This window comes from Lepidochelys kempii, chromosome 1 (genome assembly GCF_965140265.1).
Source record: "Lepidochelys kempii isolate rLepKem1 chromosome 1, rLepKem1.hap2, whole genome shotgun sequence".
NCBI classification, from domain to species: domain Eukaryota; kingdom Metazoa; phylum Chordata; order Testudines; family Cheloniidae; genus Lepidochelys; species Lepidochelys kempii.
In genome coordinates this window covers 8930475-8946371 of record NC_133256.1, presented here as the reverse complement: position 1 = coordinate 8946371, position 15897 = coordinate 8930475, and the positions used below count along the sequence as shown (strand labels likewise).

The window sequence follows — 15897 nt, the reverse complement described above, 5'->3', positions numbered from 1 at the left end:
AGCTGGTGGCAACAGCTGATTTCCTTTGTATTTTTCTCAGCCCTTCCTGGGAAGGGGGGTGAAAGGGCTTGAGGGTGCCCCACAGGAAGGAATTCCCAAGTGTTCCTTCCTGGGTTCTCAAAAGGGGGCGGGGGGGTTCGCACTTGGGTGGTGGCAGCATGTACCTATCCAAGGTCAGAGAGAAGCTGTGACCTTAGGAGTTTAATACCAGCCTGGAGTGACCAGTATTAATTTTTAAAATCCTTGTGGGCCCCCAGCTTCTGCACTCGAAGTGCCAGAGTTGGGAATCAGCCTTGACAGCTACTTATCAGGAAACTGCAGTTTCTCAACTAGCAGTACATCAACCTGAACATTCAGAGGACATTTCTGAGCAGGAGCTGCCTCAGACCAGTAAATTAGCTTTGCTTATAGCCATATCTTCCTGTTCCCTTGTCATAAATATAAAGGGAAGGGTAACCACCTTTCTGTATACAGTGCTATAAATTCCCTCCTGGCCAGAGACAAAACCTAACAAAAATATTTTTACACACACTTGGTAGCAGGCTTGGTGGTGCTAGTTGCTGCCAGTGAGAAGAACAGACAACAAAAAATGAAAACAAAAGAAAAATACCAAAACATCTTGATTTATTTGGATGTTAAAGTTATTCATCAGCAAGCCTTCAGTTTAGAATTTCAAATTATTAGGCATTATGTGCCTATTATAATTTTCTGAATTATAATAAATTCTCTCACTTCATAAAAAATTTGCCTCAAGGTATCAGAAGAGTTTAAAGCATCAATTTCACAGAACCAATTAATTGCAAGAACATCTCTCTAGGAAGCTCTGGATGCTGCTGACACCATACCCTGACCTACGGCAACTTCAGTGTTAATGAAGAGGATATCTTGGCTCTAGGGTTCTAGATCTCCTCAAAAGACCCAGTGAACCATGGAAGATCTTTCTTTTGGACAGTCCAGAACATTTTAGTACATAGACTGCTGATGTCTTTCACTTCCTGAAGGACTCCCAAGCCACTCTTTGCTCTTTTTGGATCTACACTCTTCCCCGAAGAGAAATAAGGAAGACCCTGCAATTCATCAAGACAAAGACATTTGCCCAGCACTTTCTTCCACCAAAGAACTTCAGAGCCTCTTTGAAAGGGGCAATGCTGTCAAAAGAGGAGACCTGTCTCAAGACACAGTCTCAACTGAATCTTCATCTGCACCCAAGCAGCCATTGTGATGGGTTGATCAAGAGTTGCACTACAGTCTGTTCACAGGATCTAGATCCTTCTTCCCCTCCCACTTTGGAAGCATCTCTGCTTTTTCCATGATGCATGGAACTTACCAGCAGGCTGCTGGGTCCTAGAAATAATCTCATCTGGATAATTCATTCAGTTCCATACTGCTCTTATTCTCTCCCCACCTTTCCTGTTCCCTCTTCAGGGACCCATCTCATGGGAGGCGGCTGTTGCACTGGGGAGAGCTCTCACTTCTGTATCTCGGAGTAATAAAAAAGGCTCAGCCTCAATATCAGAGGGAAAGGTTTTATTCCAATAATTTCATAACTCTGAAGAAGGGAGATCGGCACGTCGTTCTGGATTCAAGGAGCTCAATACCTTCGTCCATCACTTCAGATTCAGAACGGTAATCCTGGCATCCACTGTTCCATCACTAGATCCGCAAAACTGGTTTGCAACTCTTAATTTGCAAGACGCACACTTTCACATCCAGTGCACAGGAAGTGTTTAAGCCTGTAGCTTGGATAGAATCCCTATGAGTCTCAGAGGACCCTCTCTTTTGGTATCTATTCAAGGCCAGTAGTGTTTATCAAGCTTCTAGCAGTTGTCTTACCTAAGAAGATAGGGTATAATAATGTAATTTATCTGGACTATTGGCTTGTTCGGGGAAAGTCACCACAGTAGGTGGAATCCACCATCCAACTGATTCTTCATTTCTTCCTTGCTGTCCGCCTAAGAGCCAACAAGGAAAAGTCTAGATTAACACTGGTGCAAAGAATAGAATACATGGCTGCAGTAACAGACTCTAACACAGCTAGATCTTATTTGCCCCAGGATGGATTCTGGCTCATACTACTGTAGCTTTCTTACAAAGCATACCCCTTTCAGGCAGCTAGGTGGGTTCAATCCATACTTTTACAAATCAGTATTCCATCGTAGAAACATCCAAGGTCAGATGTGTCTTTTCTACCTACTTAGTTCGGGTTACTGCTTGTGAGTCACCAAAAGTGGAATATATATATATGGAAAAGCCCTTAAAAAGAAAGAACTGGAGTAACTGCAGTTCTTCTAAATGTGTTGTCCATATATATATATTTATTTAATATATATTTATAAATATATATATTTCATGGCCCATCTTATCTATTAGTATAGAGCTCTAGATTCTGCAGTGGCAAAGGAATTCACTGGGAGCTGCTCCATCCTTTGTGCCCTTGGTATGTGAGCACAAGGACACTCAGGGTTTATGGAAGGCCCACCAGACACTACTGCTGGACAAAAGACTTCAATTTTGAGTGCATGTGGCTCATGTGCAACAAGAGTAGAATATATATATATATATATATATAGTGTGTATATATATATACAATACATCTCAAAGAAATTCAGGTATTGTTAGGTAAATCACTTTACTTTCATTCATACATACCAGAGCACTTTACAGAGAATGGTAATAGGGCTTGGAGTAGAACAGTAGGCTTATAGACTAGGTTCCAAATTCAGGTCTTTAGTTCAATTCTTTATTCCTGAGCATCAGGCCAGCAGTGCACACCCCTCCCCATTGCTCTCAGCCTAGGAGGCAGAGGCAGCAACCCACATTGTTCTGCCCTCACCTCTTTACCAACTGCAACCATACTGATGAGCTCCTGATTGAACTGGACACAATCCTCCATGGCAGAAAGGTCAGTAATCATAGGCTGGGCTATTAGTGGGATTATCAAGGCACAGAGGATGTAGGGAAGGTCTTATGGGAGTGATTCTGAATCTTCCATGGTAAGATACACCACAACTCCCATACAGAATTCTTCAAATGTCTGTATAAATCTTGAAGCAATTGTTCTTGTTGTTTTTCTTTCAGAGATGTCTTGTGTGGAAGACTACAGTGTGTTAATGTTAAAAAAATATCTCAAAGCAATTATCGTGGGTCCATAGTTCAGACTCCAGTTGGCAATGTTTTGTGTTGGGGTACAGAATTTAGTGCTGGGATGGAGGTAGTAGACATTGGATCGGTGAGAGATGGCACAGCATGTGGTGATAACAAGGTACTGTAGTAAGTACGGTTAGATTTGTGAATGGATTAAATACAGAGGAGGACTTGAACCCTTGTTCCCCTCTCTAAGTTTCCTTCCCTCCCCTTACCTGAAAAGCTTCTAAGACACTTCTGAGGACAACCTGTTCTCCACAGGTGGCTTAGGCAGACCAGTAGGTACCCCCTTCTTAATCTTTCAAAAGACATGAGTGATTAGTGGCAACAGATATTCTTCCCTTTTGTGGGGTATGTGGAGAGATAAGAGTCAGATTTTTCCAATGCTCCTAGGTGCCTAATTCCCATTTCAATTGAAGTTAGGTGCTTAGGCACTTTAGAAAATCCCACTAGCTGCCTATCTTTGGGCACCTAAATACCTTTAAAAATCTGACTCTGGATGTCTCCTACTCTCCTGAATGTGCTAAACTGTCTAAATCAATCTTCATTTTCTCTGTATATGCCAGCACAGGATAAAAAGACACATGCTAATGTTCCAGGAAGAAGGCTTGTACAAAAAGGTGTATCTTGCAACATGCTCTGAGAATAGTTAGGCTTGAGCTAAGCCTGCTCTGCCTGGGTATCTGTCTGGGTTTGCAATATTAATCTAGAAGCAAAATCCTCAAATGTTAAAATAGTGCTTAAAAACCTGGAGGGTATTTGTCCCAGCAGTTACATGCTTGTGACTGATGGGATGATTGGGCCCATTTCATTCTTCCATTGGGTGAGTGTACAGGAGTTTATCTAGCTACTTATCTGTTTTTCTGTGACTATATTTTTATTTTATGACTGTACAATCTAGTCTACTAGGTGCATAATACTCACTTTCTCAGCTGTGGTTTTTAAATTCTTTAAAGTTTGTCTTTAAAAATGCAAAAAGGCCCAGGAAATTTATAAACAACAACATTTCTGTACAACTTCTTTAACTCCTGTATTGGTATCTTTTCCCCAACAGCATAAAAGGAAGTCTGCATTCTTCTTTGAGTTACTGCAAAATTGGATCCCACTAAAGGTGCTTGTGTGCCCCATCACAGGAGTTCAGAATGTACCAGATACACCTTCGTGCTCCCCCTCCCAAGTGCCACTCCGTTCCTTCCCACTGCTTAGACAGAAAGTTGGAATAACATTGTGTCCCTACTGTACTTTGTTACTTTGTAGTTAGAGTAGAAGTTTGTAGTTTGTTTAATTTCCTGTAGTTGTTAATGTTTCATTTAGCCCATTGGCAGTAAAATATATTTAAAAAAAAAAAGAAATAAAAAATAATAGAGCATAGACTGTATCTGGGAATGATGGCTGAGCCTAGATTTGTTGGGATATATATATATATATATATATATATATATATATATATTCATCACAATGTAGTATGTTATAGGTCATTGCGGCCTGGTATGAATGACGCATGCTTGACATGAATACGTGCGTTGCAAGTTAGCAACTGAAACAAGAATTTAAGGTCAAGGACTATTAGAACTATTTGTGCAAAAACAATCTTATGTTCCGAGAAAAATACAGGAAATCATCAGAAAATGAAATAACACCAGCTGGACTAATATAAAATTATATTAGAACTGGAGGAAGTGGCACATCTTGGATCATGGCCAGGATTGTCTCTTTGGAATTGTGTGCGTAGAAGGCCTAGTAAACAAAGGCAAAGAACCGATGTCGCGACAGAATGGACTATAAATGTTTGCCTATGACTTCTGCAAATCAGAGTCATTTATTGATCTAGAGCCCCATCTGGATATAGATGTGGTTTTCGCCGGCTCCCCGCATCTTATGAACTTATCCTGATGGAAGGAATGTCGACTAGCCATCAGGACCACTCTGATCTTTGGACTCTGGAATAGTATGTTTGGGGTGTGAATGTGGAGTAAGGTTTGTTTTATAATCAATAAAGAGCATTTAAAGTATTATATACCAACACTGTCTCCGGTATCTGCTTGCTCCCCATTCAGTAGGGAGACCTCTCTTGCAGGTCTAACAGATTTCCTGGCTTTAAATCATGCCCCTCTTGTTGAGGAGTGTCTGGGGAGATGAGGGAGAGGGGGTATTCCTCTGACAGAGACCCATGACACGTATTTCTACTGTTTGGATGAAGAGCCCATCATTGCTAAGTGTTCAATATGCAAATTATTAAGAAATATACATGGAAGGAGAGACAAACTAGAATAAACATTTTCCTCATGGAAAATGCATGAGGTTTATGGTGGATTCTGAACAGAGTCATGTTACCAGAGACATGACACCAAGCTCAGGAGGAGCAAAGAAACCAAAAGAGACTCTACAAAATCCTTCAGTCAGTTAGGGATCCCTGCTGTCCAAGGACTGAGAGAGCTGGACTCCAAGTCAGCTTCTCTTCACCATTCTCTGTCTCCAGTGCTGGGTAGGAGGAAATGTTTTTTAATCGTGCTGTTGGAGTTGGCATGGGAAGAAGCAGGGTCAGAGCTGTCAGTGTTGCATCACCATAAAGAACCATCCCAGAAACCTTCTGAGCTGGTACCGAAGGCTTGAGGGGATAGGAGGGCACAGATGCACTTGTTACACTCCACCATGACACCAGAGTTGTTGGCACTATCCCTCACAGCTCCAGGGTGTTCAGCATGGTCATCCCAGTGCCATCTATATTGGCACTGCCATTACTAAATAAATCCCACTCACCACTGACTGTTTCAGTCTCTGTGGAATCTTCAATATGGAGGGATGTGGCACCGGCTTCCTCAGCACTGATGTCCCTTACAAGTAATTTCTTGACACCTCTCTGTGTCCTCACTAGATCTCAGGATTACTACAGAGCCCGACTCACCAATAATCTCATGGCCATAGCCCCTGCACTGACTATATCAGGCAGTGCTGCCCCGAGCCTCCCTTAGTTCCTTCTTATCGCCCGTAGCTGGAGTCAGAGCTCTGTGTGGTTTTTATTTCACCTTCTTCTATTTAGTGACTTTGTTCTCTAATTGTATATCGTTAATTAGTACCCCGAGTATAGTTACTTAGATTTAGTGTTAGGTAGTTGTTGAAGTTTTCCCTGGTGTTGCCCTCACCAGGATTTAAACATTGTCTGTTGTTTTGGGAACGATCCCACGTGGAGTGTTTGCTGTGTCTAGGTGAAGCCAATGTCAAGGAGTAGTGTTCAATTTGCAGATCGTTCACGAAATAGACTCAAGTGGCAAGGTATCTTCATCTGAAACAGCACCTGCTTGAAGAAGCCAGGCAGCCTGCTTTGGCACAGAGGATCTCATCAGCTCAGAGGTTGCCCTCTAGTGCAGAGAATGCTGCCACTTCGCATCCTGGAGCTGGCACCTCTTTGAGGAGGCAGAGGAGTAGTTCCCCATCAAGTGCACCGAGGAAAAGGTCATGTAAGACGGGACATGGAGTGGCCTCGGTCATTCAGGACTTATCTCCCTCCCCCAGAAGAAGCAATGAATCCTGGTGCACGGCATGGAGCATGTCCTGTCAACCAGGGAGGTCAGAGATCCTGTACTGTTAACGCCGGTTCCAGCCCTGAGGCATCCACTGAGTCCGATACCAATGAGGGCAACAGTGGCACCAGCTACTTCCATGCCGGCAACATATCAGGCAATAGCAGACCTCCTCTGCCTTTCTGTCCTCAGCTCTCCGTTGGTCCAGAACTTTGCCAGGGCTGTCTCCTTTATAACCCTATTGGCTGGCCAGGCCACTGAACTTAAGAGTCTGTCAGTGCTTCACCCAAATGCTTCCCTTCCAAACTCAGTGGAAATGGGGCCAGTACCAGACCCAGCACAAGGATCTCCATGGCACTAGGAACTTTGGTACCCCCTATGGCTGGCACCACAAGTGTTGCCATGTTGGCAGTCACTGCCTTCAACTTTGGTGTCATTGGTTACTTCAGTACCAATGCTGACTCTGGTGTCAACCCCACTCCCTGCACTGGAAGCAACAAAGGCATACTCAGTGATGCCAGTGCCATTTCCACTGTTGGTGCGCCCCCTTGTCATTCTGGGCTATGGATGAGTGGGACCAGCTACTCACACCCTCAGGGTTGGCTCACCACTATTCCCCAAAGCCCAGGACCACTCGATAATTGAGTCAGGACCTTCCTCTTTCTTTCTTCCCATCACCTGATTGAGAGCTGTTCATGGAACACTATGGGTACCAGGATTGGCACACATCTCGTTATCTGATGGAGGCCCCTGCCCTGGCACCTATGGGCCACCAACGCCCTATGCATACCAGTAATCTCCACAAAATCCATGGGACGATCCTCAGTCGCAGAGATCCCGCTCCTCGTCCTGCTCAAGGCCAAGACCACTGACTACATCTATGGCAGTGACTGTCAGTTCACCACAGCTGCAGGTACTGGTGAGGCTTCCCCTCAGGGAGCCTCCAGAGTTGTCCTGCCTGGGCCAATCAGCCCTGGAGCAGGATCCAGCTCAGGCACACCTACCTGCCTCATTCTCACCCCTGGGTGGTTCTGTGGTGCTGGGATGTTCCTCCCCTTTGGTACCAGAGGATTTCAAAGCATACCAGGACCTGTTACTGTGTGTGGCTGCATCTCTGAGTAAGATGGCAAAAGAGAAGCTGTTTTCTGTGTGGTCATTAGCCCATGGAATTCAACCAATACTGTCTTCTATCCAGGACATATTGGAATACCTGCTGCACCTTCAGTCTTTGGGACTTGAGCTTAGTTTATTCAAAGTGCATTTGGCAGTGATACTGGTATTTCATCCCCCTAGCAAGGGAAGATCAATCTTCTCCAATCCCATGATAGCAAGGTTCTTAAAAGGGCTTCTTCACCTATATCTGCCAGTTCAAGAGCTAGTTCCTCTGTGTGACCTTTAAATAGCCATAGTGGTGCCAATGGGGCCTCCTTTTGAGCCCACAGCATCTTGTCCCTTTCCACTCTTCTGTTGGAAAACTGTTTTCCTGGTTCCAATAACATCTGCAAAGAGAGGGTGTAAGGAACAGGCTCTGATGGCAGAGTCTCCTTATAGAAGATTCTCCAAAGATAAGGTGACTTTACAACCATACCAAAAATGTTTGTCTAAAGTGGCCTCTCAGTTTCACTTGGACCAGGCAGTATACTTTCCTGTATTCTTTCATAAGCCACATTCATCTCTGGAGGAGCAGCGTCTCCAAACATTAGATGTCAGGCAATGCCTAGCCTTCTATTTGGATAGGACTAAACCATTTCATGCTTTTCCTCACCTGTTTGTGTCATATGCAGATCGCATGAAGGGTCAAGTGTTCTCTTCACAGACCATCTCTAAATGGATAATATCTTGTGTCAAGACTACATATGAAATAGCTTTGGCTATGCCACCTCAGTGGGTGCAAGCTCATTCAACAAGAGCACAAGTAATGTCTGTAGCAATCCTCAGTGACATTTCCATATTGGATATTTGCAAGGCTGTTACGTGGTCATACATACATACATTTTCGAACCATAATGCCATTACCACATCTTCCACGGCGGATACAAGATTCATAAGGGTGGTCCTGCAATTCTTGTTTAGGTAGACTCCAAGGCCCTCCTCTTGGGAGGGGTACAGCTTGTGAATTACTCAAGTGGAATACATGGCTGCATCTTTTGCAAGAGGAAGAAATGGTTATTTACTGTAACTGTGATTCTTCGAGATGTGATGCAGAGTATATTCCATGATCCACCCTCTGTACTGGAATCTCATCTCATGGATGTTCGGGGTGAAGAAACTGAGGAGGGCGGGGGGCAGTGCCACTTCATCTAGCGAGGGGAGGGGGCTATGGCAAAAGGCGTGAGCACTGCCTAAAGCCCTATATGGATACACAAATGTGTATCCGCATCCGATTCGCTATCCGCAAAAAATATCCGCGGATATCCGCAGATATTCGTGGGTTTGCAGGGCTCTACACTGGGGGCCAGGCTGAGGCCCCGAGGCATCCCCCCTGCCGGAGCCCGGTCGGGGACAGCCACGTGGGCAGCTGTGGGGAGCCTGCGTGGAGTCACAGACCCTCCACCTGCCCTCAGCCAGGCGGTAAGCCTGGCGGGCGGGGACACAGTCAGGGCTGCTCTCAGCCCCCCACCCCCGCCCGCATTGCGGGCAGGTGGGGGGTCCAACACCGCTCCCCAAGGCTTCCTAGCTGGGCTCCACGCTGGCCTGGCCGGGGGGGAGGGGGAGACCTGGGGAGCTGCCTGGGGGCTGCTTGGGCTCCACGCCCAAGGCAGGTGGAGGGTCTGTTGCAGCTCCCCACAGCTGTCTGCCCAGCTCTTACCATAGCCTGCGGCTCCAAGCCACCACCCTCCCCGGACGGAGCCGGGTAAGGGAGAGCCGCGCTGGCAGCTGTGGGGAGCCACAGAACACCCTCTTCCTGTGCAGCCCCCCACCAAATGCCTCTGCCTCTGAGCCCCCCGTCAAATGTCCCAGCCCCTCCGCCCATATCCCCGCCCCTCCAGCATCTCCACCCACCCAGGGCAGGTGGACAGAGTCAGGCTCCCCACAGCTGCCAGCATGGCTCTTCTGGCCCCAGCTACGGCCAGGGAGGTGGCTCGGAGCCGCAGCCCGGCCACGGGAAGAGCCGGGCAGGCAGCTGTGCAGAGCCACAGCAGACCCTCCCCCTGCCCTGAGCGGGGAGCCCGAGCAGCCGCCCGCCAAATATCCCAGCCTCCCTGCCTCCCAGTCTCTCCACCCTTATGGAACCTACTTTTGAACCTTTATCCAATTATTCAGTTCATCTATTGTCAATGAAAGTGAATTGCAAGCTTTCATGATCAACACAACATAGTTTTTGATATGGCTAGAATAACTATGAGGCTTCACCTGTCTTTGATTCCAAAAGTATTGTCAGACTTTCGTATAAATCAGTCTATTCACTTACCAGGTTTTTCCCCAGAAACCTCATTCCTTGTCAGCTGAATCTAAATTAAATACTTTACATGTGAGAAGATCATTGTTATATTACCTGGATAGAACTAAACCTATTAATAAGACTTCAAAACTTTTTGTTGTTTATAGTAATAAATCCAAAGGGATGGCTATTTCATCACAAAAACTCTAAAAATGGATATCAGATTGTATTAGGATATTGTACAATATTAGTGAGTCCTCCTTCAAACATTCAGACTAGGTGGCAAAGGAACTGCATGGCAGTTGGTGTCGCCAGGCCCTTTATGCCATCAGGAGAGGGAGTGTGAGAGCATACTGGGTGCAAGCACAATACCTGCTGTACACTATTAGCTAAAATGTTCCAAATTCCTGTCCTGGGGCACACAGAAATCATGAGTGGGATCCACATGTTCAGAACTTCTCAAAGAATCACAGTTACTGTAAGGGAAGTAACCACTCTTTTTGATGCTTGGCTCACCTTTTTTCTTCTCATCTCAATTTACCACCATTATCCTAGGTATTTCAGTTTCCAGGTTGATTCCCCATCTGACCCAGTAGCTGCTCACCACCTTGCTCTCATCTTCCTATATAATCTTCAATGATCAATTGATTTATAAAGTACAAAACTTAATCCTAGATGTCAATATGATATACCTAAGGAGCAGCTTCACGACAGAGAATCTCCCCAACAGGAATTGACCTTAATCTTGCAAAAGGCATAGGATATAAAATAACAGGTTTGCACCTATTGAGTAATGCTTGAAATACTGAACTAGTCAAATACTGGCCAAAAATTATTAAATGTGACCAACTGCACTGAGAGGGTAACAAAGAAAGATAAGAAATTTAAATGTAATGTTTCAAGAGAGCTACCTATAGTGCAAGGTTTTACACTAAAAATACTTAAAGGAGAAATGTTATTTTCTAGAAACTGATTCTTTGAGTAGACTGCCTATACCAGGGGTTGGCAACCTTTCAGAAGTGGTATGCCGAGTCTTCATTTATTCACTCTAATTTAAGGTTTCGCGTGCCATTAATACATTTTAACATTTTTAGAAGGTCTCTTTCGATAAGTCTATAATATATAACTAAACTATTGTTGTATGTAAAGTAAATAAGGTTTTTAAAATGTTTAAGATGCTTCACTGAAAATTAAATTAGAATGCAGAGCCCCTGGGACCAGTGGCCAGGACCCGGGCAGTGTGAGTGCCACTGAAAATCAGCTCGTGTGCCACCTTTGGCACCCGGGCCATAGGTTGCCTACCCCTGGTCTATATAGATCCACCCTCCCCACTTCTTCGGCATCTCTGATATAGATTCTGATGAAGTGGAAGGAACACCATTCTGCAAATGAGCACATTCACAGCCTTTATGCTTGCTACTTTCTGGAGGGCTCGGCTTTGGTGCCAAGAATGCAGTGAAACTTTGAAAAAACAATTATTTACCACTAATTTTTCTTTTTGACCCACGGTGTGATTTCCACATTTATTAATCAGTCAGAATACAGGCTTTCCTACTGTCATTCCATTATCTAACGTATATTTATGTGTGAACTTTTACAGATATGTATAAACAGGACATGTGTCAATATAACAGTTCTGAATTATGACTGTCATGACAAAAAATGCAGTGGTAGAGGGGTAAGTAGCAAAGATTGGAACATCCCTTGTATATTAAAATGTAATAAATAAAACACTGGAATTAGTTCTCTCAGAAGCTATGTTTCACATTAGCTATCTTGTGCTCCATCTGATGAAAAGCCACTACAGTGTATGACACATGATGTAGTAAGATCTCCAAAGCAGTCAGGACTCATGCCTTATAGGTTTTATAGATAATAAATTATTTCTATGCATTGCACTTACAATCAGCTAGGGAGTCAGTGCAGAGCAAGAAACACGGGTGTTACATTCTCATAGCACTAGATGAAGGTTCCAGAATAGCACTAAATGAAGCACAATACAGTCATCCAGCATGGGCCGGGCAGAGATATTGATAACTGAGGTGAGGTCTGCCTTAGATAGGAAAGATCATAATCTTCAGGCCAGCTGAAGGTGATAAAAGGCATTTTCGGCCATTACTGTCCCCTAGGACTCCATGGTTTATTGTTGGATACAGTAATACATTCCTCACAGAGGGGTGTGAGGTTTGCAAACCTCAGTTAAAGTGCACTGAGATCCTCAGATGGAAGGGGCAAAGTATTTCATTAGTTTTCATTAGTCCTTTTGACCAGGCTTCCCATCCACGTACAACCATGTCTCCTCTTCTTTATTCTCTCTTGTTTTCTCCCCACAACAACTTTCATTCCATCATCAACAAGAAAATGATAGAACTGTAACTTCCCTTGCTCTTAATGGCATGGCATTTCTAGATGACTTCATAGGAATGTTTACAAATCCTGTATTTTGTGACAGTCCTATGACCAGCAACCCTTGTTCTATGACTTTCTTACTGAAGAGACTGAACACCTCTAGAGTGTCAGTTGAATGGGAAAACCTCAGATAAAAGATTGCCCTCCACAGTAAGATTGAACCCATCCCATGCTAATTTTAAAGAGGAAATTTGCTATGCAGGATAAAGGCTTGTCTACTCTAGGTAATAGCTTAGCTGTACACACCAAAAGTCTAGGCGGAATCATGGAGAGATGAATGTGGGTATTTCAGATACTTTTGGAATAAATGATACTGAGGAACAGAAAATCTCAAATGCCAATGAAATACTTTGCTGTAGTGATATACATAAATATGAACAATTTTTTAATGTCATCAATTCTGTGAAACTGGAGTAACCTGGATTCCTGATAAACTGCCCAAAGCCCCAGCATGGCACAGACTATATAGGATACCTTCTAGACATGGGTATAAGGCCCTGGGGGCTGGGACTAGAACCAGAACCCTGATCCTTTGACTCCAAAAGTCCTCACCTGCCTCTGCCACTTGAGTTATAGGAGAGCTCCTGTAGCAGCTAATAATGGAAGTGGATCGCATATCCTCTGTCAGTCAGCCACTAAAAAGCAATGCACACAGTTACTTCATTACTTACTCATCTGCAGTTGGACATTTTTCATCCTGAGGTTCACAGGAGTTTAAGTCCAGCAGTATAAGAAGATGCATGCAGACCACAGATGCAATTATTATTTAAATCACACACAAATAGGAAACTGAAACAAGAACAAGATGATAGTATGACAGGATGTACATGCTCCCTTCTGAGCTAGACCATTAGTAGTACCTTCACTAAGAATCATCCTTTCTTAAAATGCAATTTTACAGTGTAAAAAACATCTGGCTGATTTCTGGTCTGATCTGAGGTCACCATACTACTGAGTATTAACCTGAGTTTAACCAAGGTCTAACCAAACTCTTTGGGGCAGGGACTGTCATTTATTACACATTCGTACAGCACCTAGCACAATGGTGTCCCAACCTTCTTTGTCTCCTTTAGGCACTTCTGCAAAATAAATGTTAAATGATAACAACTAGCATTGTGTTCTGACCTCAGTTTACTCCTAGAAGTAGAAAACCTGCTTATAAATCCCATGGATCCTCCTCCACTTTAAATCAGTCAGTGAGCCAACTCCCGCTTTCCAAGCTGCTTTCCTAGCACCAGATGGTGCAGTGGAAAAATAGAAACAGAAGCACTGGAATGGCAACAAGTGGAGTTCAAGAACTACAGGTTAATACAGCCAGCTTCACCTAGCTCTGACAGTAAAAGATTCTCCTCCAAGATAAGAATACCCAGGTCTCTACTTTTTATAGTACAGAGAGAAGGAAAAAAACAACTCTCCCATATGCACTCTGCTGTTGGTTTCTTGCTACCTATCTTTCTCCTGTGTGCTTTCAACATGATTCAATAAAATTACAATTTTTCATATATTAGCCCTTCAATAATGCTATCCCTTAGATTTTATTGTTTCATGCCATTTATACATTTATTTTATTTCAGGTGTGCAATAGCAACCGAAACTGCCATTGTGATTTTGGGTGGGCCCCTCCAGACTGTAAATACAAAGGATTTGGAGGAAGTGTTGACAGTGGGCCCCCTCCGACTCCAAATGGTAAGTGCTGTGAAAAACTAAGCACTCGAGACAGTTCACTTTCTTCTCTATCTTCTGTTACATCAACATCAGTTTGTCTGCTGTTGCCAATCTTTTTATTTGTTTCACTGCTGAGCCTCCAGACTTCACTTCCATAAGTTATATTTGTATAGTGGGTAACCTTTCTTTCTCTTGCCAGTTTGGCTTGGCAAACTCTAAAACATATAGTCTGAATGCGGGAGCTTACATACATTGCTCTCACACGCCAAACAAGTGACCTCCAATCTGTACCAAATCTCCTCCAAACCAGTGAGTTCTTAAGTTTGGTTTCGTGGTATCTGCTCTAGGGGAAACAACATGTTTCATGTTCTTCTGAGTATAATAACATGTAGCATGTTGAATCTTGTTTTGGAAATTTGCTTTGTGAAAAATTTGAAAAACCTTTTGTAAAACACCATTTAAGCAATAATCAATTAAATAACAGATTCTAACAGATAAAGTCTTATATTTGGTAATTTACTCATATATAAATTAGTAACATCAGATTTGCAGCTGCTTTGGGTGGATTGATCTTGGCTGTGTCCTTGAGTAAAGCACTATGGATTGATGTTTATATTTTCTGTTTATGTCCTTCTTTTCTGTAGGTTCTGATTTTCTTGGCTGCTAGGGTCTTCCGTTGCACAGTCTGTCTCTTGCTGCTTCTGGAATTTTTATCTTCTCTTCTTCCAGTTGATCACTCTTTTTCTTTATCTCTGAGACCTTTGTTCTCTCTTAAGGTTGTACTTTTCCATCTGTTCTTAAAAACAACAACAACACACCCCACCTTTCATTCTTTTCCCATAATTTAACCATACTACATCTCACCATTGCTTAATCCTCCCATATTTGTTAATACCATTCCAAACATTTTAGAGAAAGAGTTGAAATCTAATGGTGTGAGAGCAGGCCTGGAAACTAGGAACTTCTGAGATCTCATCTTGGCCCTGACAATAACTCCTTTGTAGCCATGGGAAGTCCTCTCTGTGGCTCTGTTTTCCCATCTCTAAAAGAGAAATAATATTTAACCATACCTCACAGGAACATGGTGAAGAGAACATAAGAACGATCATAGTGGTCAGACCAATGGTCCATCTAACCCAGTATCCTGTCTTCCAACAGTGGCCAATGCCAGGTGCTTCAGAGGGAATGAACAGAACAGGGAATCATCAAGTGGTCCATCCCCTGTTGCCCATTCCCAGTTTCTAGCAAACAGAGGCTAGGGACACTGCAGAGCATGGTTTTGATTCCTGCCCATCCTGGCTAATAGCCATTGATGGATCTATCCTCCATGAACTTATCTAGGTTTTTTTTTTTATTAATTTTAAGTAATTAATCAGTGGGTCAAATTTAGAACTGGTGAAAGCAGGTGCATCTTCCAAAGAAACTTCTAGGACACATTCCTCAGTGACTTATGCTGGCAGAAACTGCCCATGGGTGGTAGGTGGTAAAGTAATGTACCTTGCCCCAACTAGGCACTCACTGGATGTGCAATATGAACATAACTTACATCTGAAGGGAGTGTACCAGAAAAAGCAGCCACCAGAAGGTTGAAAGATAAAGTGGGATCACCTCCTTACTCTCTGCCCCTACCATCTTATCCTAAACTCTCCTGTTAATACGTATCAGGGATACGTCTCTTTCTCCACATTGAACTATTATCTTTTTAATGGCTAGGCTTTCCCTGGAACTTGGATAAGTTAGATATTGTTATTAACAGATATTTATCAAATACAGCAG

At 43.5% G+C, this 15897-nt stretch overlaps 1 protein-coding gene across 1 annotated transcript in view; it reads left to right on the top strand.

The window, feature by feature from the left end:
* The window catches only part of LOC140907619 (disintegrin and metalloproteinase domain-containing protein 9-like), a 136056-nt gene that overhangs the window by 94146 nt on the left and 26013 nt on the right, over positions 1 to 15897 (top strand). The window contains exons 12-14 of the mRNA XM_073333955.1: positions 3079 to 3262; positions 11648 to 11725; positions 14031 to 14142. Of these exons, the coding sequence (XP_073190056.1) occupies positions 3079 to 3262; positions 11648 to 11725; positions 14031 to 14142 (374 nt within the window). The remainder of the gene's footprint in view (positions 1 to 3078; positions 3263 to 11647; positions 11726 to 14030; positions 14143 to 15897) is intronic.